Here is a 24,943-nt window from a genome sequence, read left to right as displayed (position 1 = left end):
GATAAGTCCCTACACGAAAAGGCGAACGCATACGTAGGTTGTGCACACATATGTATACAGTGTTCACACCCACATGTGAGGCATTGCCAGGAATGTTCTAGCAAGAGCCATAATTCTAGCACTAGACCTCATGGGTAGCTATAAACCGGTCACCTGTAAAGGCTTTTAAAGCCCATGGGGAGTTTTAGGGACCATAGTTTGTTGCCATTCCACAAGCGTGCACAATTTTAAAGCGTGACATGTTAGGCATCTCTTGGCATCATATTATCTTTCATTTTCTACCAAACAATTGGGTTTTATATGGTTTTTGTGCATTAATATTCATTAAAGTATATTTTTTCCAAAAGAATTGTGTTTTGAAAAACTACTGCACAAATACAGTGTGCCATAAAAACTTGCAACACCCACCATTTTATTCTCTGGGGCCTCTGCTAAAAAATATATTTAGGGTTCTAAGTAATTTTAGAATTTGCCTAGTCCATAAAGTGGTTAAGTCTGTTGATATTTACAAAAATTGGTGCAAAAATCAGTGAGGGATCAGCTGATTTGTGCCATTGCTGGAATAAATTTGTCACATGTTTGTTTTGTTTTTTTTGTCTTTCCAGCCATCGTGCCAACCTGTTCAGAGAGATAGAACCTGTTGAGCTTCCAAACTGTCACCTTTTGGATGGCATTGGTATGTACCTGACTTTTCATGATGGTCACCTACATTGTAAATTCAAGAAACTCGAGGAGTTATCTTACATACATCGGTTGTTTTACCTCATTCTCATGTTCACATCACAATGTTCAGTTCCCAGCTATATTGCATGGATTGTGGGATTCTTTTCAGCTTGAAATAAATATTTAGGGGTCTATGTATCAATCATTTGCACAGGCGCAACAAAGTATGGCTGCGTGGCATTGCTCAGCACTGACTTCCTATAGGTGACAACAGAGTATCATGCCTGCACAATGAACATCAGCACAGCGTCTTATAGTATCCAGTTAAAGCCTTTGGTGTTGTCACCCCGTAATGAGAAGTGCCTGAACAAAAAATCTTGATAGTAGGGTCGACTGGTACTATTTTAATGAAAATTACAGTCTTAAAAATATTGAAAATTACTTTTTGAAATTACATGAGCATGTTAAAGACTAAAAGATATTTTCATGATTGGGCTTCTATCTACATTACAAAAATATAAAAAAAATATGTAAACTGTTCATAAATTACTGAATTTATTCTCCCTTGAGAAGAGGAGATTAAGGGGGATATCATCTGCATGTATAATACATAAGGGGGATATCATCTGCATGTATAATACATAAGGGGGATATCATCTGCATGTATAATACATAAGGGGGGATATGATCTCCATGTATAATACATAAGGGGGGATATGATCTCCATGTATAATACATAAGGGGGGATATGATCTCCATGTATAATACATAAGGGGGGGATATGATCTCCATGTATAATACATAAGGGGGGATATGATCTCCATGTATAATACATAAGGGGGGGATATGATCTCCATGTATAATACATAAGGGGGGATATGATCTCCATGTATAATACATAAGGGGGGGATATGATCTCCATGTATAATACAAAAGGGGGGATATGATCTCCATGTATAATACATAAGGGGGGGATATGGTCTCCATGTATAATACATAAGGGGGGATATGATCTCCATGTATAATACATAAGGGGGGATATGATCTCCATGTATAATACATAAGGGGGGATATGATCTCCATGTATAATACATAAGGGGGGGGATATGATCTCCATGTATAATACATAAGGGGGGGGATATGGTCGCCATGTATAATACATAAGGGGGGATATGATCTCCATGTATAATACATAAGGGGGGATATGATCTCCATGTATAATACATAAGGGGGGATATGATCTCCATGTATAATACATAAGGGGGGATATGATCTCCATGTATAATACATAAGGGGGGATATGATCTCCATGTATAATACATAAGGGGGGATATGATCTCCATGTATAATACATAAGGGGGGGGATATGGTCGCCATGTATAATACATAAGGGGGGATATGATCTCCATGTATAATACATAAGGGGGGGATATGGTCGCCATGTATAATACATAAGGGGGGATATGATCTCCATGTATAATACATAAGGGGGGATATGATCTCCATGTATAATACATAAGGGGGGATATGATCTCCATGTATAATACATAAGGGGGGATATGATCTCCATGTATAATACATAAGGGGGGATATGATCTCCATGTATAATACATAAGGGGGGATATGATCACCATGTATAATACATAAGGAGGGATATGATCTCCATGTATAATACATAAGGAGGGATATGATCTCCATGTATAATACATAAGAGGGATATGGTCTCCATGTATAATACATAAGGGGGGATATGGTCTCCATGTATAATACATAAGGGGGGGATATGGTCTCCATGTATAATACATAAGGGGGGGATATGGTCTCCATGTATAATACATAAGGGGGGGATATGGTCTCCATGTATAATACATAAGGGGGGGATATGGTCGCCATGTATAATACATAAGGGGGGGATATGGTCGCCATGTATAATACATCAGTGGTTCATATAGTGAACTCAGTGTAGAGCTATTCACCCTGAGGCCATCACAGAGGACAAGGGGGCGCTCTTTACATCTGGAGGAAAAGAAATTTAACCTCCAAACATGGAAAGGTTTCTTCACAGTGCGAGCTGTCAAAATGTGGAATAGACTCCCTCCCTCCCTCTAAAAATCTGACCACAGGTTTCTTTTCAGAGGTCAGGCAATTTAACTGCACGTCTAAACTTAGCTTTACAGTTCAATGGTGTGTGGTCCTCTTTTGGTCACTCTTGCGGTTGGTAATGGGCCGGTAGCTCCAATGTGGTCATTACTGGCTTGGTAGCACTCTTGTGGTAATTTTTGGTCAGCAGTAGTTGGCCCAGTTCCCTCATCCTTAAGGAATCCATAGCAGTCTCATGGCCAGCTATGGCTGTAATTATATCCGTGTTTGATTACAGCTCCCGGTGCAGTTACTCAGTGAATTTGGTTTCATGCTGAAGTAGATTAGGGGATGATATTCAGGAAGAGCCATCCAAACTCTTATCCTCCTCTTCCGCACAGATCACATGACTTGTCTGACCACATTTCATCATGTGACTGGATGAAGCCACAAGTGCAAATTATGCAAAATTCACCAGCACCTCTTGTATCATTTCTGGATTCCTAGGAGCAGGATAGTCCAGATGAGGGAGGTGGTGAACTCGCTGTAGGTCTCCACTCCATCTGGGTTTCTGATTACTATGTAATGTATATGTTTTCCAGAGTATGGATCTGAAGACATTGAAATTCTTCCCAATGGGCTGGCATTTATCAGTTCTGTAAGTATTTAACATACCTTGATCATCTGAGCGTTGTTGTCTCAATGTGTTTCTCACTTCTCCAGCAATTGGAACATGAATTCTACCAGCTCCTGACATAGGAAAGCTAGTGCTAGTGGTACCATTTTTTTTTTTTAGACCTTAAAACTGATGGACCTTCACAAAATCATATAACAAAAACTGCCATCCACATACAGTGACCTACAATGGCCGCATTGGTAAACAAAAATACTCAGGCTTTAAATGATCTGAAGGGCCGTGTAGGGCAAAACAGGTTCATTAATTGCACACCACTTACCACTACATATACTTCTCTTCCTTCTCTCTCTTGGCCTGTAGAGAAAAGAAACTTGAAAATTCCAGAACTGTTTGGGGACACCTGACCATCAAACCTTCCAACCTATATATATGGCCAAAAACTGTGGACACCTCTCCAAATTATTGAGTTCAGGTGTTTCCATTGAAAGTTACTGGTAATACAATTTGACCCTTTTTGTTCCGACATGCTGGTTTGTTTTTTTTTTTAATGTGTGCAGCATAGAGGTGTGCATAGCCACAAATGAATGAATGGGATTTTTACAAGGGTTCTCCAAAAGGCTTCCACACTTTTTTTTTTTTTTTTTTTTTAACTCTATTTACTAAGAAAAAGTGTGGAAATTCTTTTGAAGACCCCTCATACTTTAAATGCATTTTCATGAACTAAAGCATACGTGTCTTATTTAAAGACAATATAAAGGGCCGTGGGCAGCACAGTGACTTTGTGGTTAGCACTTCTGCTTTGCAGCACTGTGTCCTCGGTTTGAATCCTGGTCATGAGACTTTCTGCATGGAGTTTGCTGCATTCTCCCTGGGCTTCTTCTGGGTACTCCAAAGATATGATAGTAGATTAATTGCCTCATGTCTAAATTGGCCCTTGTGTCTATATATACATGTGAGATTGAGGCCTTAGATTGTAAGCTTCTTGAAAGCAATAACTAATGTGTGTGTACAATATAAAAGTGCTGCATAAATTGTGGGCACTATACAGTATGAAATAAATAATATAGAAGTCCACAGTACACTCCAGGACAGCCAATCTCAACCAGGGATCCATGGAACCCAAGGGGTTCCTTGAGCTGTGGATGGTTGACCTCCCATCCAATGGTGCTTGCTTAGTTCAAGAGCCAATGATACTTGGCAGAAGCAGCGGCATGACACCAGTGACCTTTTGGCTGTCTGTATGTGTGGCATTCTGACTATCAATGTAAGGGCTAATTTCTCAATGATTCTTGAAGAATGTATTTTAGCAGAGGTTCACGAAGGCCTGGAATTTTTTTTTAAAGGTTCCTCTTGGGTTGAAAGGTTGAAAAAGGCTGATCTAGGGTGCTGTACTGGTTGACAGTAAGCGGTAACAAAAATGTAGCCTGCAAGTATGGCTGCCCAAGATTAAAGCTGTTATATAGTGAATTATCTTTTCTTTAATTTTTGTTTTCTTTTAGGGTTTGAAGTACCCCGGTATGTTCAGCTTTGCACCTAGTAGACCCGGAGAAATCTTTCTCGTAGATCTGAATGAGGAAAACCTTCGCCCGTCCACCCTGCGCATAAGCCGAGGATTTGACATCTCTACCTTCAGCCCTCATGGACTTAGCATATACATAGATGAAAACGGTATGGACAGCTACATTGGTTGTTTGGTTTTTGTTTGGATACAAGATGACCTATGGCTGAAGATCTTGGTGTCACTGGACAGCTGTGGTCAGATCAGTGCAGGTTCTGATCATGGGGTACATTTGCAACACAGAAAAAAATTTGTGCAAATAAACTTTCCATCTCTCTCCCGTGTGTCAGATCATGTATAACGAGAAACCACAGAAAATATTTATAATGTAGTTTACCAGTCATAAGATGTGGTGCTTCCAGGGGCGGACTGACCATTCAAATACTCAAGCGCTGCCTGAGGGCCCAGGGTCAGTAGGGGGCCCCATGAAATGCCCCTGGTACCTTTTTTAATAGGCTTTTTTGGGTGTGTTTTGAGTGTGGGAAAGGACATGGGCCCCATGATCCCCTTTTGCCCAGGGGCCCCATGAGTTGTCAGTCCGCCCCTGGGTGGACTTCTGTCCCAGGGTGTCAAGGCTCGGTCATTGTACTGTATCTATGTTGGAAGCAAAGACACCCTAGACTGCTTATTTCTTATTTTGAATACAGAACACCCCCCTCCCCCCAACATAGGAAGGAGGTGTCTTGTAGTTTACATAAATGTCTGAGATTTAATTAAGTGTTACCAGCACACTGAATTTTTGGTCACTCACAGGATGCATTTGGCAAGAGGAAGAACCTGAAGGAGAGGGCATAGTATGCACCTCCTCTGGACTCTCTTCTCCTCCTTTGCTCCGGCTTTCTGCTCTAGGCTTCTAGCTGACATTACTAGTGATGCTTCTGTTCCTACTATTGTCAGCCTATAGTGGGAGAACTAGAGGTAACATCAGCAACCTGGAGACCTGGTAAGCAAACTGATTATCCGGAGTCTCTGGGCAAGTTTTTATTGCTGCCTGTGGCCCTAATGGGGAGGTATTACTTCTGTACAAAATTAAAACAGAAAAATTAGTGAAAATCTCCCCACTTCCTGTCTTTTTGGTGGGTGTCAGACAAAACAGGAAGTGAAAGTAAATTCTCCCCCCCCCCCCTTCCCCTTCCACAGTGGGCATACAGGTAGTAATAAAACATTTTCTAGTACAGCATGGTAGGCTTAGAGCAGGTGTCAAACTCAATTTCATCATGGTCTGCATCAGCATTATGGTTGCCCTTAAAGTGCCAGTTGAATCTGTAATACTAGATGGCGGCACAGTGGCTTAGTGGTTAGCACCTCTGCCTGGCAGTACTAGGGTTGTTGGTTCGAATCCCAACCAAGGCACCACCTGCCTGGAGTTTGCATGTTCTCCCTGTCCCTGTGTGGGTTTCCTCCGGGTGCTCCAGTTTCCTCCTAAACTCCAAAGACATGCAGGTAGTTTAATTGGCTCCTGTCTAAATTGTCCCTAGTATGTATGAATATGAGTTAGGGGCCTTAGATTGTACACCCCTTGAGGGTTGGGGACCGATTTGAATGTACAATATATATGTTAAGCGCTGTGTAAATTGACGGCGCTATATAAGTACCTAAAATAAAAAATAAATGTCCAGAGCACCCCACCCTCCTTGCATCACGGTGCACCCCTCTTATCTTTACTGCTGCCAGGAAGAAGCTGGGGGTGGAGATGGGAAGCAGGAAGTGCAGGGTCAGGAGGAGGACCAGAGGAGGGCTGGAGTCAGCTGCCACAGTCTGCTGAATGCTGAGACCAGGGGAGGTGGAGACAGGGAAGGTGCTGCGGATGTACAGAGAGGTGTATGATCTGTTAGAGTTCTGTCCTCCCCTCTGCTGCCGACTGCTGACACAAGGTGGGAGTGGGGACGAGGGGGGCGCTGCAGCTGCAGGAGAGCTGTGAGGGCCACATGAAATGGCCTGGTGGGCCAGATTTGGCCTGTGGGCCTTTTGTTCAACACATGTGGTTTAGAGGCTCTGGAAGGACTTATACGCTGTGTTCCCAAGAAGGAGACATCCCTTCACTTTCTGTCCAGGTAACAAATGTCTGGTCCTATTTATACCTCTCCACAGGCATTTTAAAAAATGAGGCATGTTCTTTATTTTTTAATTACAGGTAGTTATATAGCGCTGTCACTTTACACATATATATTGTATATTCACATCAGTCCCTAACCCTCAAGGGGTGTACAATCTAAGGTCCCTAACTCACATTCATACATACACATATTAGGGCCAATTTAAACAGAAGCCAATTAACCTACCAGCATGTCTTTTGGAGTGTGGGAGGAAACCGGAGTTCCCGGAGGGAATCCACACAGGCACAGGGAGAACATGCAAACTCCAGGCAGGTGGTGCCATGGCTGGGATTTGAATCAACGACCCTAGTACTGCCAGATGGAAGAGCTAACCATTTAGCCATTTTCATGCACTGTGAGGCCCATAGAGGTCTATGGCACTTCATAAAAATGCATGTATTAGCTAACTTTAATGTATTGCCAGTCCCTGGAAGTAAATTTGTCCAATGTGCCACTGCAGGAAAGCAGTCCTCAAGCCAAAAATGCATCTCATTACAACTCAGTGTCTGCGTCAACACACTACACTGACATTAAAAATGCATTAAAAAAAATAGTCCAAAGCGGACAAAGGTGAGAGTAAGATCAGAAGAGAGTCTTCAGACTTCACTGTTTCCTTTTTTACTGAAAAAGCTGCATTTTCCATTCAATAAAAGCTTCTAAAAATAAGGAATTTGATCTGCTTGTTCCCTCTATACATCTCATCCCTGCAAGGGAAGTTTAATGTACCTTTTACAGTCCTAGTAATCTTCTCTAGATGTATGACACCAACTCATACCCTAGTTGTCTCCTTTCCTCCTTTCAGATGACACGGTGTACCTGTTCGTGGTGAATCATCCTCACATCTCTAAGTCCACGGTGGAGATATTTAAATTTTCTGAAGATGAAAATGTTCTGGTGCACCTGAAGACAATTAAGCACGCTTCCCTATACAAGTAAGCAGAATGACTCCCAATTCTGAATATTTATAACGTGTTTTATTGTAAAATCTATAACTTATCAAAAGTGGTTACTTGTTAAAGCCTCTCTAACACCAGCAATAAAAACATTACAGCTTGCCAGTCCTTAGATGTGGTGGCTGCATCAGTTTTCTTTTTGTAGGTTTTTTTGTCCTTTTTTTCACTTGGTGATTCTGCCAGTAACACACTTCCTGTCCTGAAGTGGCAACACTCCCTGCACTGTATCTAAGGAGGAGCAGAGTTGTCACGCTGGGTTACTCTCCTGATATGGACTGCCTCTCCTCATCCCCATTACACGTGGGGGAGGGGCAGTGGGTATTAGTAGTTTGCAGAAGCTGGCTTGGGAGCCATGTGAGACATGGGGATGACAAAGGTCTGTGGCCATTGCTGTAGCATGCTTGTGAGTGTTTGTCGGTGCCATTGAAGAGGACTTGTGATTGTACTGAGGATCGATTCCCTGAAAAGTATCATTTGAGGCTTTTTATGCTTTGTGATTCCTTGTGGGTCGAATTTTGAAGGTGAGCGCGCACACTAGCCGGTGGAGGACTTTTTCAGCACGGGATGTGTCACGGCATGCACTGAAGATGCACTGTGGTTTTTTTTGTTTTGTTATGGGGTTTTTTTTGGGACTGGTGTTTTTTTTTTTGTTTTGTTTTTTTGTTTTTTTTTTTTGTTTTGTTTTTGGGAGGGGATTGATTATTTGAGACTGAGTTACTTTTTCTATACATCAGTGTTTGAATTATTCACTTGTGTTATTCGCAGTTTATAGCTGTTTTTTGCGGCCAGAACTGTCACTTGGTATTTTTTGCACCAATCATCTGTATTTCTATGGTATGTGCAGATTTGCATGAGGGACGCACAGGGGCGGACTGACAACTCATGGGGCCCCCGGGCAATAGAGGATCATGGGGCCCCTGTGTCCTTGCCCACACTCAAACTACACCCAAAAAAGCCTACGAAAGGTACCAGGGGCATCCCATGGGGCCCCCTACTGACCCCGGGCCCTCGGGCAGTGCCCGAGTCCCCAAATGGTCAGTCCGCCCCTGGCACATTTATGTGTAGTCTATGCTATTCATTTTTATCACTTATTATTCTTTGAGTAGCGCAGCGCCTTGTCACGCTTATTACAAAAACATTGCATTTTGTAGCACAATTAACAGGAACGTTTTTGTACTTGCCTGAAAAGAAAACTAATGCACACGCCGTATCTAAGTGCTGGTAAGCTGCAATATGCATAGCTACTGATTGTCCCTGATTGGAACGAAGTCCCTCTGTCGTCCTCATTTGTCCCTCATTTTGGTCTGATCAGTATAGTTGTATATAAAATTCACTATTTATCTTTCAAAAAGTGTTTCCCAGTGCTAAACCTTTCATCCAATTTCTAAAACGTTGCATTTGTAAATTTTCAAAAGTCAATATAAACAAATAGTGGTGGCAAAAGAAAAAGCACTTGTGGCTTTAACTAATCTTCTTTTTTGTATAATTCTCCTTTTAAGGGGGTGTGACAGGGGGTGTGCCCTATGCCTATGTGTGCTAATAGGTGTCCCTCCTTCCATATCAAAAAGTTGGGAGGTATGAATATTACATTTTTGTGACTAGGTTTAGATATCCTTTAAATGTCTTTATTGCAGAAGATACTCTGCATCTGTTTCTTCAACAATAAAAGCTCGTTTACTGCCTGCCAGCCATTTTCTTTTACACTGAGCCGTGTATGCGCAGCTTAATTCACAATCTTGGCACTCCATGAACGCCGGGACAAAGTAACTCCATGTGCATGCATGGCAGTTATATCATCCAGGGCTGGGCAACCAAGAAGACCCAGAAGAAGACTGGAAGACAGGGGCGGACTGACCATTTGGAAACTCGGGCAGTGCCCGAGGGCCCAGGATCAGTAGGGGGCCCCATGAGATGCCCCTGGTACTTTTTTTTTTTTTTTTTTTTTTTTTTTTTTTTTTCCATAGGCTTTTTTTGAGTCTGGGCAAGGACACAGGGGCCCCATGATCCCCTATTGCCCGGGGGCCCCATGAGTTGTCAGTCCGCCCCTGCTGGAAGAAGAGGGCTGCGCTGGCAATGGCACAATGAGAGAAACCGTACATCCGTGCCCCATGCAGGGCCATGTTTTACTGGCATGGGGATCCACAGATATTGTCCACAGTTCCGTTGCTGTCCAAGGAATGTTCAGGGACGTGTATGGATGTCAATGTGTTCATGCAGCTTCTCAATTGATAATTATGGGACTGACCGCACAGTAAACCTGGCCCTGCATGGGGCACAGATTTAATCTCCCCATGTGAATGAGGCCTAAGGCCTCATGCACACGGGACGGTGAAAGAGTGAAAATGTGCACAGCATAAAATGATGGGTGTTTTCTAACTCCTGGGGAGCCTCAGGGACCATGTACAGCCTGATATACAAATAAATGAATACATCTGTTTTTATTTACTCAGGTGTGTGCGTGCGCACTGCATATTGATCCTGACCAAATCCCGAAATTAATTTGCAGAAATGCATCCAGACTTGCAAGGAGCCTCCACCATGCTTCACAGTTGTACCGCTCTCCAGCCCTTCCCCCGAACACACTGCCTTTCTGCTACAGCAAAACAATTAAAATTTTTACTAATCAGTCCAGAGCACCTGCTGCCATTTTCGGCACCCCAGTTCTTATGTTTTTCCTGCATAGTTGAGTCACTTGTCCTGGTATGCACAAAGCATAGGAACTGGAGTGCAGAAAATGGCAGCAGGTGCTCTGATTCTTTTGGAGTTCACTTCTGTTAATTTACTTTCAATTTTATTAACAGATAAAAACTAACACGTTTTCAGCATTTTGTCACACCTGCCTAAGACGTTTGCACCGTACTGTATACATACTGTATATGTATTTTTTGTCTTTTTATTTCTTTAACATTGATGTAATCATGTTGCAGTGTGAATGACATTGTCGCTGTTGGACCCGAAAGCTTTTATGCCACTAATGATCATTACTTTACGGATTTCACCTTGAGATTTGTTGAAATGCTCCTCGGGTTAAGATGGACGAATGTCGTGTATTACAGCCCTAGTGATGTCAGAGAAGTGGCAACAGGGTTTCATTATGCCAATGGGATTGCAATGTCGAATAATAGAAGGTATGTAATATCCTGTGCATGGCTATGTTGGGTCAGCATTAAATCAATAGGGTGGATTTGGGCTATAAAGATCTATCACTGGATGTAAATTTCTCCCCTGGACAGTTATCATCAGAACAGGAAACCCCATTGAAAGCTTTTTACCCACCTAGTCAACTAGGGTTCTTCCAGAGGCGGCTAGGGGTTTCTTGAACTGTGGCCTACTGGCCTCCCATGTGATGGTGCCTGCATAGTTCTAAGTCAAAGACCAATTGGCAGAGCCAACGGTATTACTTTAAGGGCAGCATTATGACCACCACTGGTCATTCCTACTGACCACCACCAATGTAAAGGGCATTTTCCCAATGACCACAAACGGACCAATTTTAACAAGGATTCCCTGAGATGTAAAAATGATTGCAAGACTTCCTTTGTGATTAAAAAAAAGTTGAAAAAAGGCCCTTCCTGTCAACTAGCAACCTACACGCACACCAGCTCGTGGAGTGGAGTGATGATGCAAACTAACTCCATGTGCAGGGGCGGACTGACCATTTGGAAACTCGGGCACTGCCCGAGGGCCCGGGGTCAGTAGAAGGCCCCATGAGATGCCCCTGGTATCTTTTTCATAGGCTTTTTTGAGTTTGGGCAAGGACACAGGGGCCCCATGATCCCCTATTGCCCGGGGGCCCCATGAGTTGTCAGTCCGCCCCTGCTCATGTGTGCACATTCATGTGCATCCTTGACTCTAGGTGTGCTCAGTGGCTTAGGGGGTACCTGAGCTCCTTCTCTTGTGGTGGTCTGTGCTGTGCTGTGCTAGCTACCTTACTTGCTAGTTTGCTGCTGTTCCTGGTTTGTCTGACCCAGATTGCCTGCCCTTGCTCATATCTTCTGCACCCATTGTTGACTCTGCATATTCCTGATATTCTCTTGCCTGCCTCATGCTCTGACCTCAGCCTGGATATGGACCACTTTCTTGTCTGCTGCCTGCTTTGACCTCCTGCCTGGACCCGACTATTCTCTATCCTGCCCCTACATAAGGTCATACTGTGACCTTCAGCTATTTCACACCTTGTCTCCACATTGTAACCACCCTGCTCCTGTGACCCCCTCGGTGGGGCTGTTCTGGGGGCTACAACTTGGTGACAGCAGCAGAGCAGTCCAGGGGCCACCAAGATCCCCAGCCTATCACTACTTGTAGAGTGCTCTAGTGAAGACTATGTTGTCACTTAGAACCAGTTCACCCCAAGCCTGCACAGGAACGCACTATGCGTTCCCGTGTGATTCACATGCGGTTCTGTGTGGCGCAATTTCAACCCATTAATTCTGAAATGGGCTAAAATCGCACAGCACCAAAAGTAGTGCATGCACTACTTTTTAACCACTTGTCCTGCAGAGGATTAACCCCCCCCCCCCCTTCCTGACCAGACCATTTTTTTTGATATGGCAATGCATTACTTTAACTGACAATTGCGCGGTCATGCAATGCTGTACATAAATTAAATTTATGTCCTTTTTTTCCCATAAATAGAGCTTTCTTTCCATTGTATTTGATCACCTCTGCATTTAATTTTTGCAGTATAAACAAAAGACAGTTTTGAAAAAAAATATATATATTTTTGACTCTGCTATAAAACCTATCCAATAAAAATGTAAAAAAAAATCTAATTTCTTCATCAATTTAGGCCAAAATGTATTCTGCTACATGTCTTTGCTAAAAAAAAAAAAAATCCCAATACATGTAAATTGGTTTACGTGAAAGTTTTATAGCGTCTACACATGGCGATGTATATACTGGAATTTTTTTTTTTTTTTACTAGTAATGATGGCAATAGTGGGACAGCGGTGGGCATTCTGACACTGGGTTGGAGGGCAAGCGGCTAAAGCGGCTGCAGCCGGATTGCATGGTACAAAAATACAATGTGATACGGTCAGCGTTTGCAGCCTGCGTTTGTAGTTCCGTTTTAACTTTGTATTGACACCCACTACAGCTCACAAATGGAGTGCATTTTGCATGCGGTCTGAATCGCACAGGAACGCACAGCATGGTCCTGTGTGGGCATGGCATGATGCAGCCTTCAGACTACATGCCTCAGGTGAGCCCTTGTTACCTGCCAGGCATCCCATTCTTAACACAATTGTAGCCATAGCCGTGCAGAGCGATTGTTGGGTCCAGTGACAGAGCGGGTCACCGATGGGAAATGTCAGGAGAGCCCATCATAAACCTGCAGCTTCTTTGGGAGTTGGCACTACACCATGTTTAAATAAATCTTTCCAACTGAAACCTTCATCATCATTATCCTGTACTTGTTCTGTCTTTGCAGGTTCATATATGTTGCTGATCTCTCTGACAAAACAATTAACGTGTTAGAGAAACACGCAAACTGGACTCTGTCATCAGTAAAGGTATAAAATATTAATACTGGGGTTTTTTTTTTGTTTTGTTTTTTTTGTATTCTAGTTTTTACTGAACTCTGGGCAAACAGCTGAAATACAAATATCATATGTGAACATCGCACCACATAGCCAAGTTCCATATTCATGAATGTGGCTCTAAGCCCATGTTGTCAATAATGCTCTCTACATAATGTAGAGTACAGACTGATTGATAATAGGTTTTGTCAAAGGCAATACATAGGGGCAAATTTATAAAAAAAAAAAAATTTGCTTTCTGAATGTCTCAACATTTGCGCAAGAAAAACGCTTAGGAACATTCAACCAAGAGTTAATAGGGACATTCGACCAGCAGGAAAACCACTATGAGGCAGGCTTCTGCATTGTGTACAATCTATGGAGAATGCCCGACTGAATGGATGTTCCGCCAAATGAACCTTCAGCTGCAGAGTGAAGCAAAACATAGAGCATCAATATTATTACCACTGCTAACTGTGACCGCTTCCTAAACGTTGTTTGGTAGCAGTCGCCTGCCAGCTTCCTAACAAACAATGACTCATTCCCTCCTGGCACCTGAATGAAATAAAGGGGAACTCCACAAAAAGAAAAAAAAAAGGCACAGGGTCCCCCTGAAATGCCATTCTAGGCCCATGGAGTCTGGTATACATTTTTAGGGGAATCCTCACAGAGAAAGTGAGGTCCCCCAGAATCCATTCCAGACCCTTATCTGAGGTTGCAGCTTGAGTGAGTAGAAAGGGGGGAGGCAAGCATGCAACCTCCCTCACTGAACCATGTCAGGCCACATGCCCTCAACGTGGGGGGGGGCCTTGCCAGTGGGAGCCCCCTGACAAAGCACCTTGTCCACATGTTATGTACCCCTTGTCTTATAGACACAGAGTGGGGCTTGGGAGTGAGCATGCATGAATGCCCCCATAACAAGCCACTTGCTATGGGGGCAATCGGCAGGGGAGAGGAGCCCAGAGCACCAGTGGGGGACCTGATAAAAGGAGGATGGGGGTTGCAGGTAAGTATAACATTTTTTTTTTTTTTATTAATTTTTATAGAAAGGTAAATACAAAAATTGTGCCAAGGCATCGGAGGAATAGCATAACCACCTTCATAGTATACAAAAGCAGAGTAAACAATCTGTAGCAAAAATTAAATAGAGAAGATGGGACTTTCAGGGTGCGTGAACATGAATACAAAACATATTAAAAAGTTATATAATTTTTATTTCGTATTTTTGTAAAAAACACAAAAGGAAATAAATACAGAAACATAAAAAACAATTTCAGTACTAAGAGTAAAACTTAGATTCAAACTTGGGACCACCAAGGCAGTCTAGAGATATATCAAAGAAAAATTTTTCTTTGATATATCTCTAGACTGCCTCGGCGGTAGAATTTTCTTCAAAAAAATCTCCCCTGAAGAAGCCCGTGAGGGTGAAACATGTAGGGAGTAACTACAATTACATAACCAAGTTTGAATCTCAGTTTTACTCTTAGTACTGAATTTTTTTTTTTATGTTTCTGTATTTTTTTATTTTGTGTCTTTTAAAAAAATACAAAATAAAAATTATTTAACTTTTTATTATGTTTTGTATTCATGAAAGTCCCATCTTCTCTACTGAATATTTGCAACTTTAAGGGATGTGGTGCAATAATCCTATCTGGTCGCCCGCTCGCCACTTCACTGTTACTACAATCTGTAGTAAAAGTCAAGTCGGAGAGTGTGATACTGTATATGCCAATAAACAACAGTAGTTGCAACAAAACATTGCTCCACTGATTGACCCTTAGGGGTGGAAGCTAAGCAATATAAAGTAAATCGTAGTGAAAGGAGTAAGTATATCCATAAGAAACTAATTGACACGGCTAGACCATGGGCTACTAAAGCTCTATGGATTGGGAAGGCTACAAGAACCTGGGGATTGGAGGAAGGAGCAAATTACTGTGACTCCAAATGTACCTGGAGTTTACCCAGGGAGTTGGAAAGCTCAGCTTTTAGGTATCATTCGTTGTAGCGGAAAGGTTGCATGTGAGAGGACAGTTCTGTTCGGGAGGAATAGTATTGCATGAATTGTCTCCATCTGGCAATGAAAAGTCGAGTGGATTTGAAGTTTTGGACAATCGTGTCCAATTTCTATATAGCCAACAAAAGTATTAAGGCCTGTTTGACCGTTGATATAAGTGGTGGTGAGGGCTGGATCCATGCTTGGAGGATAGTCCTGCTGGCCACCAAGAGACAAATGTGAGCCCGGTGACGGAGATGGTGCTTCATAAAGGGGTGTGCCAAAGTCGCTGAGTTTTCCGATCCGAAGATACAAAGCATAGGGCCCTTGGGGACTTTCACCGCTTGGACTTTAGCTATATATGCTAAGACTTTGTCCCAGAATCCCGAGATCTGCGGGTATTCCCATTATCCCAAAGACCATGGAACAGAGTGGGTCGAGGGATAGCACACCATGAGCATCAATGTGATGGTTCTGCCTTATTTGATACAAAAAGGGAGGTGGGCACGATGCATATGTTTTAAATCGGGGTTCTTGGCAGGTTTCACAGACTGCAAGTTTGCATTTTTTTTTTTTTTTTGGTATCCCGTAAGCTACAATTTAGGAGTGCTGTCAGTCGAGGACTAAGGAGCAAGGTGATATTTCGCTCTCAGATGAGTGATGAGATGGGAGTAGAGGTCGGAGTGTGGAGTAATGGAGTATTTATCACGGCTATCACGGAGGATGTTTATTTTCATTAAGAAATAAAATTAAGCCTTTAGTATCCCTTTGATCTTCTACATTAATGATCTCTATAACTGTAACATAACATTCTCTACTATATAGAATAGATTTTTATTTCCTTGGCTACGCCCTCATAGATGTCTGTGGACAAAAGAACAGAACATTGTCGGCAAAATATTTTTTTTTTTTTTTTTTTTTTTTTAATCCTGAACGACCACCACATGAGTCCTGCCAATCTGTCTGATACTGAATCTTTCATTTCTCATATACAGTATACATGTTCTGTGTTTTTTGTTTGACTTGCATGTCAGGTGCTCCAGCTGGAAGCATTGGTGGATAATCTGTCGGTGGACCCAGTCACTGGTGATATTTGGACAGGAGCTCATCCGAATGGACTTAAACTGCTTAAATACAATGCAGAGAATCCACCAGGCGCAGAGGTGAGTGTGGAAAGTCCTAGAATTGTATTATAGGAGGGAATATTAATCTTTAGCTTCTAAAACAAGGGGGTCATTGCAATCTTGTGAGTCCGGAGTGTTTTATAAGTACATGTGATGAAATATTAACAAGTGATGTTTCTGAATACAAACACTCTTTCCATTTTCTATGGACTTTTCATTTATGGTTGGACTTTAGTAAGGAGCTGCAATAAATTCTTTTGGCCTTTGCACATATACACATGTATGTTTTAGATGTAGCACTACCCCCCTAAGAGCCACTGATATTTTGCCCAGGCTTTCCCCTAAATCTTCACCCTCAGCCAAGCACACAATATTTTCTATAGGCAGGTGCACACAACTTCCACTCGTTACTTCAATGACCAGTCTAGGGGTTGTAGTTTTTGTTTATTTTGTTTTAGAACTGGGACAGGGAAGGGATATGGAATACTGAACTTCTCACACTTGACGACCGCTTTCTCTAAGTGAATCTGTGGGGTTTTTTTAGTAGATCTGTGTAGCAGACTGTATAAAGAATGGAGCAAAGTCATTCTGTAGAACTTGGTGGACAGTTACTCTTGTGGACACCAGCCGGTGTCCCGTCTAGCTACACCCAGCAGCTGACTATGTAGGTCCCAAGGAGGTTGAAGAACATAAGTCCCGACATCCCTGGAACTCCCTTCTCAGGGGAAGAGGAAAAAGAACCCAGATCCCATGTGCTCACTGAATATAAATACCGACACCCAGCATGCTTAGGGGCACCACTCGCTGTAATTGGCTGAAGCTGCATCCATAGTCATACTGCTCATCTGCTTGGTTCACACTATCCACCAAGAACCTTCCTTGGTTACCTGGATACAGATGAACCTTCACCCAGATGCAGCAACACTGTGAGTCACAAAAGATGAACTAACTATCCAATTGTAGCTCTTCTGTTAAAGTGGATCTGCACCCGATACTCCCCCACACTTTTCTTTCTTTCAGCCCCGCTCACCTTAAGGTGATATCAGATACTCGCCCATCCACATGATGTTCCACTGAGATCCTCTCACGCCCAGCCACAGCTCTGTTCCGCGGCACCATGTTCTTCCTTACATCATCAAGAGGCCTGCCGGCTTTTCCTGGTCCAGCGGCCGGGCCTTCTGATGATGCACCAATAGGCTAGTTGCCTCATTCTTTCCTCTATGGAAGGCTATGCCTCCTGGGATATGTCACGTGCTTATCCCAGGAGGCACAGCGGGCAGTGTGCACATCATTCAAATGACGGGCATGGGGAGGTGGGGCTGGGCTTTTTTTACTAAAAAAAAAACCCCCAAAAATTGCAAGATACCTGTTGAGTGGAAGGGTGGAGAGGAGGGAAGTTGTATTTTCATTTTCTGAGTGTTTTTTAAATTGTTTTACTGATTTACGGGGTCAAATCAATGATCAGTTTCAACCATAGTGATGAGAAAATTCAAAGGAGCAGAATGAAGATTATTTCATGAACAAACAAATTAAAAGGGTATATTTTTGTGTGGGGAAAAATCATACACATTGTAATGTAATACGTCTGGAATTCCATTGAAGTAGCACATCTGTACCAAACGTTAAATTTCACCTCTATAGAACATGTTACATGTTCCGCCAGTATTTGCCCTCTCTGTGTGACAGTAGGCGGGGGATCTTCTCCCCACACCCGCTGTCACTTTTTAAAAGGATCACTCTGTCTGCATGGCCGCATCGTTCATTCAGTTTGCTGTGAATTAAGACTACAAGTAGGGCCTTGCATTGCACTTGTGATCCAAGCTCCTTGGGGGAAAAAAATAACCTGCAAAAAGATGTACATTTATTATTTATTTTATTTTTTTTTCAAAAGGTGAACTGTTAAAGAAGACCTTCATGCTGCTCTGTACCAGCTCCGCCCCCTCGCTTCCCACGCCGCCATTATAACGTGTGGGCAGACTGATCCGATGCAAAATTTGCAGCGTTTTCAGTGCGAATTCTGCACAGCATCACAATCGCACCCCGTTCATATGAACCAATGCGGGTGTGTATGTTAACAACACCCCGACATCAGTCCGCAAAACGTGGTGCGATGTGCAGAATTGGATAGGTGTGAATACCTATGCGATCCGATTCCAATGCGGATCAAAAAGGGTCCTGCACGTTTTTGGTGCGGGTGTGGTGCGAATAGAGCCATACAAAATGTATGGCTCTAATCGCACCGCATACAAATCGCATGTGATTTGCACAGGAATGCAATGTGGTTCCTGTGCAATCACATGTGATTTACTGCACCGCTGTAGTGTGAACCTAGGTTAAGGCTAAGCACACCTCTCTGCACACATGCGCAAAGACAGCTAAGTTTTGTGACTTCCTTAAGCCATCTTTGCACATGTGCAGGAAGTCACGTGTGTGTGTGTGTGTGTGTGTGTGTGTACGCGCGCGCAGATGGCCGATGAAAACTGCATGTTAGAAGGTGTGCAACAGGGCTCACTCAGGACCTGAAGCCTTGTGGCACATCTGTGTATGCACAGGAGGTGGGGAATATATATAGATAGATAGATAGATAGATCTGCCTGGAGTTTGCATGTTCTCCCTGTGCCTGTGTGAGTTTCCTCTGGGTACTCCGATTTCTTCCCACCATCCAAAAGACATGCTGGGAGGCAGTGGCGGACTGACAACTCATGGGGCCCATGGGCAATAGAGGATCATAGGGCCCCTGTGTCCTTGCCCAAACTCAAAAGCCTATGAAAAAGGTACCAGGGGCATCTCATGGGGTCCCTTACTGACCCCGGGCCCTTGGGCAGTGCCTGAGTTTCCAAATGGTCAGTCCGCCCCTGCCTGGAGGTGAATTGGCTCCTGTCTCAATTTGGCCCTAGTATGTGTATGTATGAATGTGAGTTAGGGACCTTTAAAGCGTGCGTGTGTGTATAAAGTGCTGCGTAAATTGATGGCACTATATAAGTACCTGTAATAAATATTAAATATATATTCATTTTTTTATTTTTTTATTTTCATGTCCAACTATAGGAGTGGGAACGGGGAGGAGGCAGGACATCATGACTTATACGTTATGTCAAACTGCTGCCCTCCAGCTGTTGCAGAACTACAAGTCCCATCATGCCTCTGCCTTTTTAGGAGCCCTTGTAACTGTGGGCCATGCAATACCTCATGGGACTTCTAGTTCTGCAACAGCTGGAGGGCAGCAGTTTGAGCCCTGCGTGTTAGGGTGAAGGTTGGTTTTAAGGGTTTCAAATGAAATGAGTTAACTCCATGAAGAAAAGATGAAATGCTTTGACAGTTGATTTTTGTGAATTTCTGTATGGCCAGCTTTTGTAGCATGGTATATGATACAAGCGTACGCAATGCCTCTAGTTTGTGTGCTGTGTTGCAATCTTACTCTTGATTCACCAATCACAATTATTGCAGAGCTGCTTGCTTCACCTCATATATATGTATAATAGTAATAAATTATAACAATGGTGCCGATTTCTGGGAGAATGTGAAGAGGCAGCGGACAGCCTAGACACACTGTCAGAGCACCTGCGGACTGGCCAGATGCCGCTCAATAGTGTAGCAGAGTTCTTCAGCTGCTTCCTGGTTTCTGGCCTAGACAAGTGATACATCCCAGGAGTCTTCATGGGCGTGTTTTTCTTTCATCTGGAGAAAGTGAAAATACTATACTATCTACATCCCCCGGACGAAGCCACGTGACCCTGTGGCGCAACGCGTTGGGGAGGGGCACTGACGTCACCATGCACCCGACTCCTTGGAACGGCGAATACAGGCAGTGTGTGTCTACACGCCGCTCAGGCTGGACACACTTTAAAAGCGCTGAATGATTTTTAACTTTGTGAGTGTAATATTGGCACAAATATTCACTTTTATACCAAAGATAAGTCTCTCTCCCCCTCTCCCTCTCTCTCCCCCTCTCCCTCTCTCTCCCCCTCTCCCTCTCTCTCCCCCTCTGCCTCTCTCTCCCCCTCTGCCTCTCTCTCCCCCCCCTCGCCTCTCTCTCCCCCCCCTCGCCTCTCTCTCCCCCCCCCTCGCCTCTCTCTCCCCCCCCCCTCGCCTCTCTCCCCCCCCTCGCCTCTCTCCCCCCCCTCGCCTCTCTCCCCCCCCTCGCCTCTCTCTCCCCCCCCTCGCCTCTCTCTCTCCCCTCTCCCCCTCTCTCTCTCCCCTCTCTCCCCCCTCCCTCTCTCCCCTCTCTCCCCCCTCCCTCTCTCCCCTCTCTCCCCTCTCTCCCCTCTCCCCTCTCCCCCTCTCTCTCTCTCTCTCCCCCTCTCTCTCTCCCCCTCTCTCTCCCCCTCTCTCTCTCCCCCTCTCTCTCTCCCCCTCTCTCTCCTCCCCCTCTCTCTCTCCCCCTCTCTCTCTCTCCCCCCCCTCTCTCCCCCCCCCCTCTCTCCCCCCCCCTCTCTCCCCCCCCTCTCTCTCCCCCCCCCTCTCTCTCCCCCCCCCTCTCTCCCCCCCCTCTCTCCCCCCCCCCTCTCTCTCCCCCCCCTCTCTCTCCCCCCTCTCTCTCTCCCCCCCCCCCTCTCTCCCCCCCCCTCTCTCTCCCCCCCTCTCTCTCCCCCCCTCTCTCTCTCCCCCCCTCTCTCTCTCCCCCCCTCTCTCTCTCCCCCCCTCTCTCTCCCCCCCCCTCTCTCTCCCCCCCTCTCTCCTTCCCAGTGTATACCTGGAGTAATAGGGAGATAATATATAGAGCCTATTGAAGGGAGGACCCATATCCTGGATTTATCCATAACAGCATTACCAGGAGTAAGGAGGTGAACCACCCAGTCTGCTTTCTACAAAGGAACACATTAGAGTAAATCAACGCTTTATGGCCCAGTAGTCCCTTAACACAGACTATCTGGATTGTATGAGCAGTTTGTTACAGCATATTGAGCAAGCTGCAAGTATGATGGGATTCACATTTGATCATATTCACTTATGAATTGGACATTTTATATATATTATTTTCTAATCATTATCTTGCTATCAATGTTGGTTTATATTGTTTGATATTATATTTTTTTCACTACTAGCAATGTAATGAATTGCTACAAGCAGTTCATCATTCACATCTTTTATATATAGATACACATTTATTTAAAGGGCGCGGCGCCATTGTTATAATTTATTTATTACTATTATACATATCAATGAGGATGTAAAGAGGAGCCTGCGAACTTATTCTCATTTCATATTTTAACTCCTAGTGGCTCACAGGTAACTCCATTATAGTTTGCTTGCTTCACCTGCTTGCTCACATTAGTGCACACATTATTTTTACATCTACTTTTGTAATTGTAGGTGATCCGTGTCCAGAACATTCACTCTGATAACCCCATCGTGACCACCATATACGCCAACGATGGCTCAGTGCTTCAGGCATCGACCTGTGCCAGCGTATGGGAGAAGAATCTACTGGTGGGCACAATATTCCACAAAGCTCTCCACTGCAAGTTGGAGTAATCGGACCGAAAAGACGCCAAAATAACTGTGAAATGCACTTAAAGTGGTTGTAAACTCTTACATATACCCAGTGAAGTGATTTAGCCTCAGGTGATACACAGACATGAAACAAATCCTCCTACATAAGTTGTACCTGTTTCTCTTTAGCCCCCCTCTCTTCTACAGCCTTCTAAAGCACATATTTTACACAGCATTTCTTACCTCCAGAAGGCAGGGGTGGGATATCAGATGTCTCACACTGCACAGCATAGAGCACAAAGCTGAGTGTTATCTGAGACCTGAGTGGGAGGGAATGCACACCCCCACTTTACATAGTCTCATAGGGAAACCTGCACAGCTGAGGCTGTCAATCACCTGCTGTATGCTGGAAGGGAGACGGGCAAGGTGGCGACATAACCTGTCATAAATCGTGCAGAGAGCAGACAGAAATCACACTAGATGCTTGAGGCAAGTAAACACTGTAGAAGGATATGCTTTGTTCATTATTCATTTCAAATGTTCACAACCACTTTACTTTTCAGCTAGGCAGGCCCTGCAGATGAATATAGGAGTTCCAAAACTCTTGTGTGACCAAAGAAAGTCCAGCACCACCACAACAAGTTGCATAATGTTAAAAACACTGTTGGGTTGGGGCTGGTGTGTATTTTTAATGACTTATCTTTTTGAGTTCAACGTTTATGTGGCCAAACTATATAAGGGCTCCTTTACACATGCGGCAGCCCTTGCCGCCCCTCTAAGAAGCCATTCACAGTGCATCAGTTTTTTTTTACAGGGCGGTCTATACACATTTGCCCCTTACCAGGTGCATTTCATGAGGTGTCAGGGCAGCTGTGGTGCAGCCCCATTCACTTGATTGGGTCACGTACTGCCTGCCAAATGCATAAGGGGGTATCGTGTGGTTTTTTTTTTTTTTTTTTTTTCTGTGGCCATGAAGCAAAGCATTGCAGCTGTGGCATGTGTGCAACACCATCCAACTGACTTTGCAAAGTGGGGGGGAGGTGGGGAGTGTTACACTGCTCGACTGCCTACCTTTACCCCCCCCCCCCCCCCCCCTTTCCCAGCCACAAGCCATATATACACACACAGTGCTGCAGTGCATTTCGGAGGACAGCTACAGGCCTTATTTATCGAGAAACGCCCTTTTGAAAAAGAGTTCCACGGTGGCATTTGATAGGCAGCTAGGAGGCAGTACGTTGCCTCCTGCAAAACTGTTTTAATTAGTGAAATCACGCAGCATCTGTGTGCATGATATGCTGTTGCAGTGTTGTCCTTTTCACGTGAATGAAAATGGAATTGCCGCCTCCAGGTTGTACAATTTTTTTCACTGCACTTTGACTACACCGACAAATACCAACATGGAATAGTTGGCTATATTGACTTACGGTTGGAGGGCAGTAAAACCACCACTCATCTGTCCTCTATTACCACCCCTGGACCCCTCCTGTAAACAAGGCTAAATGCAGCTGTTTGTTATCTGGGTCCACTGAAAAAGTGCATTGCACTATTATGGCTGCCTTGGGGGAGGGTGACACCATCCTTTTGGCTTGTACTGGAAGTGGCCATGATCCATTGCTACAGGATTCCCACCAAGGACATAAGGAGCTGGGGTACAAGTTAGTTTTCCAGCAACTGTGTAAAACTGAAATATCTGCTTTTAGAAGGGCAGGCCTCTGAAAGATGTTTCTTATTTTTGTAAACTGGGCAATGTTTTTTATTTTGTGATTTTGTTGTTTCTGTAAAATGTGACCAGAATAAAGAACCTTTTTGGTTGACCTTGACTATATATTGGCTGCTTGTATATTCATTGAACCAGTGATTGTATTTAAGTGCTGACATAAAGAAGTCCGTTTATTGAACTATTCACTTATTCAATAAGATGAACATAAATGTGCAAAAGGAATTATCCCCTAGAGCAGGGGTGTCAAACTGGAGGCCCTCCAGCTGTTGCGAGACTACAAGTCCCATCATGCGTCTGCAGGGGCAGACTGACAACTCATGGGGTCCCCGGTAATAGGGGATCATGGGGCCCCTGTGTCCTTGCCCAAACTCAAAAAAGCCTATGAAAAAGGTACCAGGGGCATCTCATGGGGCCCCCTACTGACTCCGGGCCCTAGGGCAGTGCCAAATGGTCAGTCCGCCCCTGTGCGTCTGCCGCTTGGGAGTCATGCTTGTAACTGTCAATCTTGCAATGACTCATGGGACTTGTAGTTTGGCAACAGCTGGAGGGCTGCCAGTTTGACACCCGTGCCCTAGAGGAATTTGATGGTTTTTATATTTCAGTCTACAGCAGTATGTTACTATGGCTGAGAGATAAAGCCCAGAGCCCAGGCACTGTTGACTTGGGAAATCCACCTGCCAGTTTTTCAGACTTCTGGTTCCCCATTGATGATTGATGTATGCCACTGCTGTGGCATTGTCCAACTGAATCCAGATCGGATGACCACGAGAAGTCCAATGTTGGTGGGACAACCAAATTGCATGTAGCTCCGAGATGTTGATTGGAAGACAAACTACCTCTAGCAAAAAAGGCCCATGCACCATGAAGCTGTCCAGGACTCTTTCCCAGACCGTCATCCATCATGTGATCTTCCAGAGCAGTGAGAGGAAGAGTTTTCCTGACTCCAAGACTGGATTTGTAAGCCACCAGGCAATGGATAGTCTAGTCTTAGATGTCAGGTGCACATGTCCGTCTAAAGAATGGGCAAGCTTGTCCCACAAAGCCAGAATGTTAAGTTACAATGGTCTGGTTGCATCAAACCCAGAACTCTCAAGGCTAGAGAAAGACCTCTCCTGGGCTGCAGAGTCCAAGCATGGGAACGAAGAGTTGGCAATTATTCCTAAGGAAGGAG

The 24,943-nt window shown here is 44.1% G+C and overlaps 1 protein-coding gene across 1 annotated transcript in view; it reads left to right on the top strand.

The window, feature by feature from the left end:
• LOC149454748 (serum paraoxonase/arylesterase 2-like) overlaps nt 1-23,877 on the top strand; it is a 28,674-nt gene extending 4,797 nt beyond the window's left edge. The window contains exons 2-9 of the mRNA XM_089687142.1: nt 606-676; nt 3,345-3,400; nt 4,879-5,047; nt 7,836-7,965; nt 10,914-11,114; nt 13,415-13,496; nt 16,530-16,658; nt 21,933-23,877. Of these exons, the coding sequence (XP_089543268.1) occupies nt 606-676; nt 3,345-3,400; nt 4,879-5,047; nt 7,836-7,965; nt 10,914-11,114; nt 13,415-13,496; nt 16,530-16,658; nt 21,933-22,094 (1,000 nt within the window). The 3' untranslated portion in view covers nt 22,095-23,877. The remainder of the gene's footprint in view (nt 1-605; nt 677-3,344; nt 3,401-4,878; nt 5,048-7,835; nt 7,966-10,913; nt 11,115-13,414; nt 13,497-16,529; nt 16,659-21,932) is intronic.
• The last annotated feature ends 1,066 nt before the right edge of the window (nt 23,878-24,943 follow it).

Source organism: Staurois parvus, unplaced genomic scaffold (genome assembly GCF_062004578.1).
Source record: "Staurois parvus isolate SC_StPar_1 unplaced genomic scaffold, SC_StPar_1.0 ptg000418l, whole genome shotgun sequence".
NCBI lineage: Eukaryota > Metazoa > Chordata > Amphibia > Anura > Ranidae > Staurois > Staurois parvus.
The sequence above is the reverse complement of the archived record's forward strand: the minus strand, read 5'-3'. Positions and strand labels throughout refer to the sequence as shown.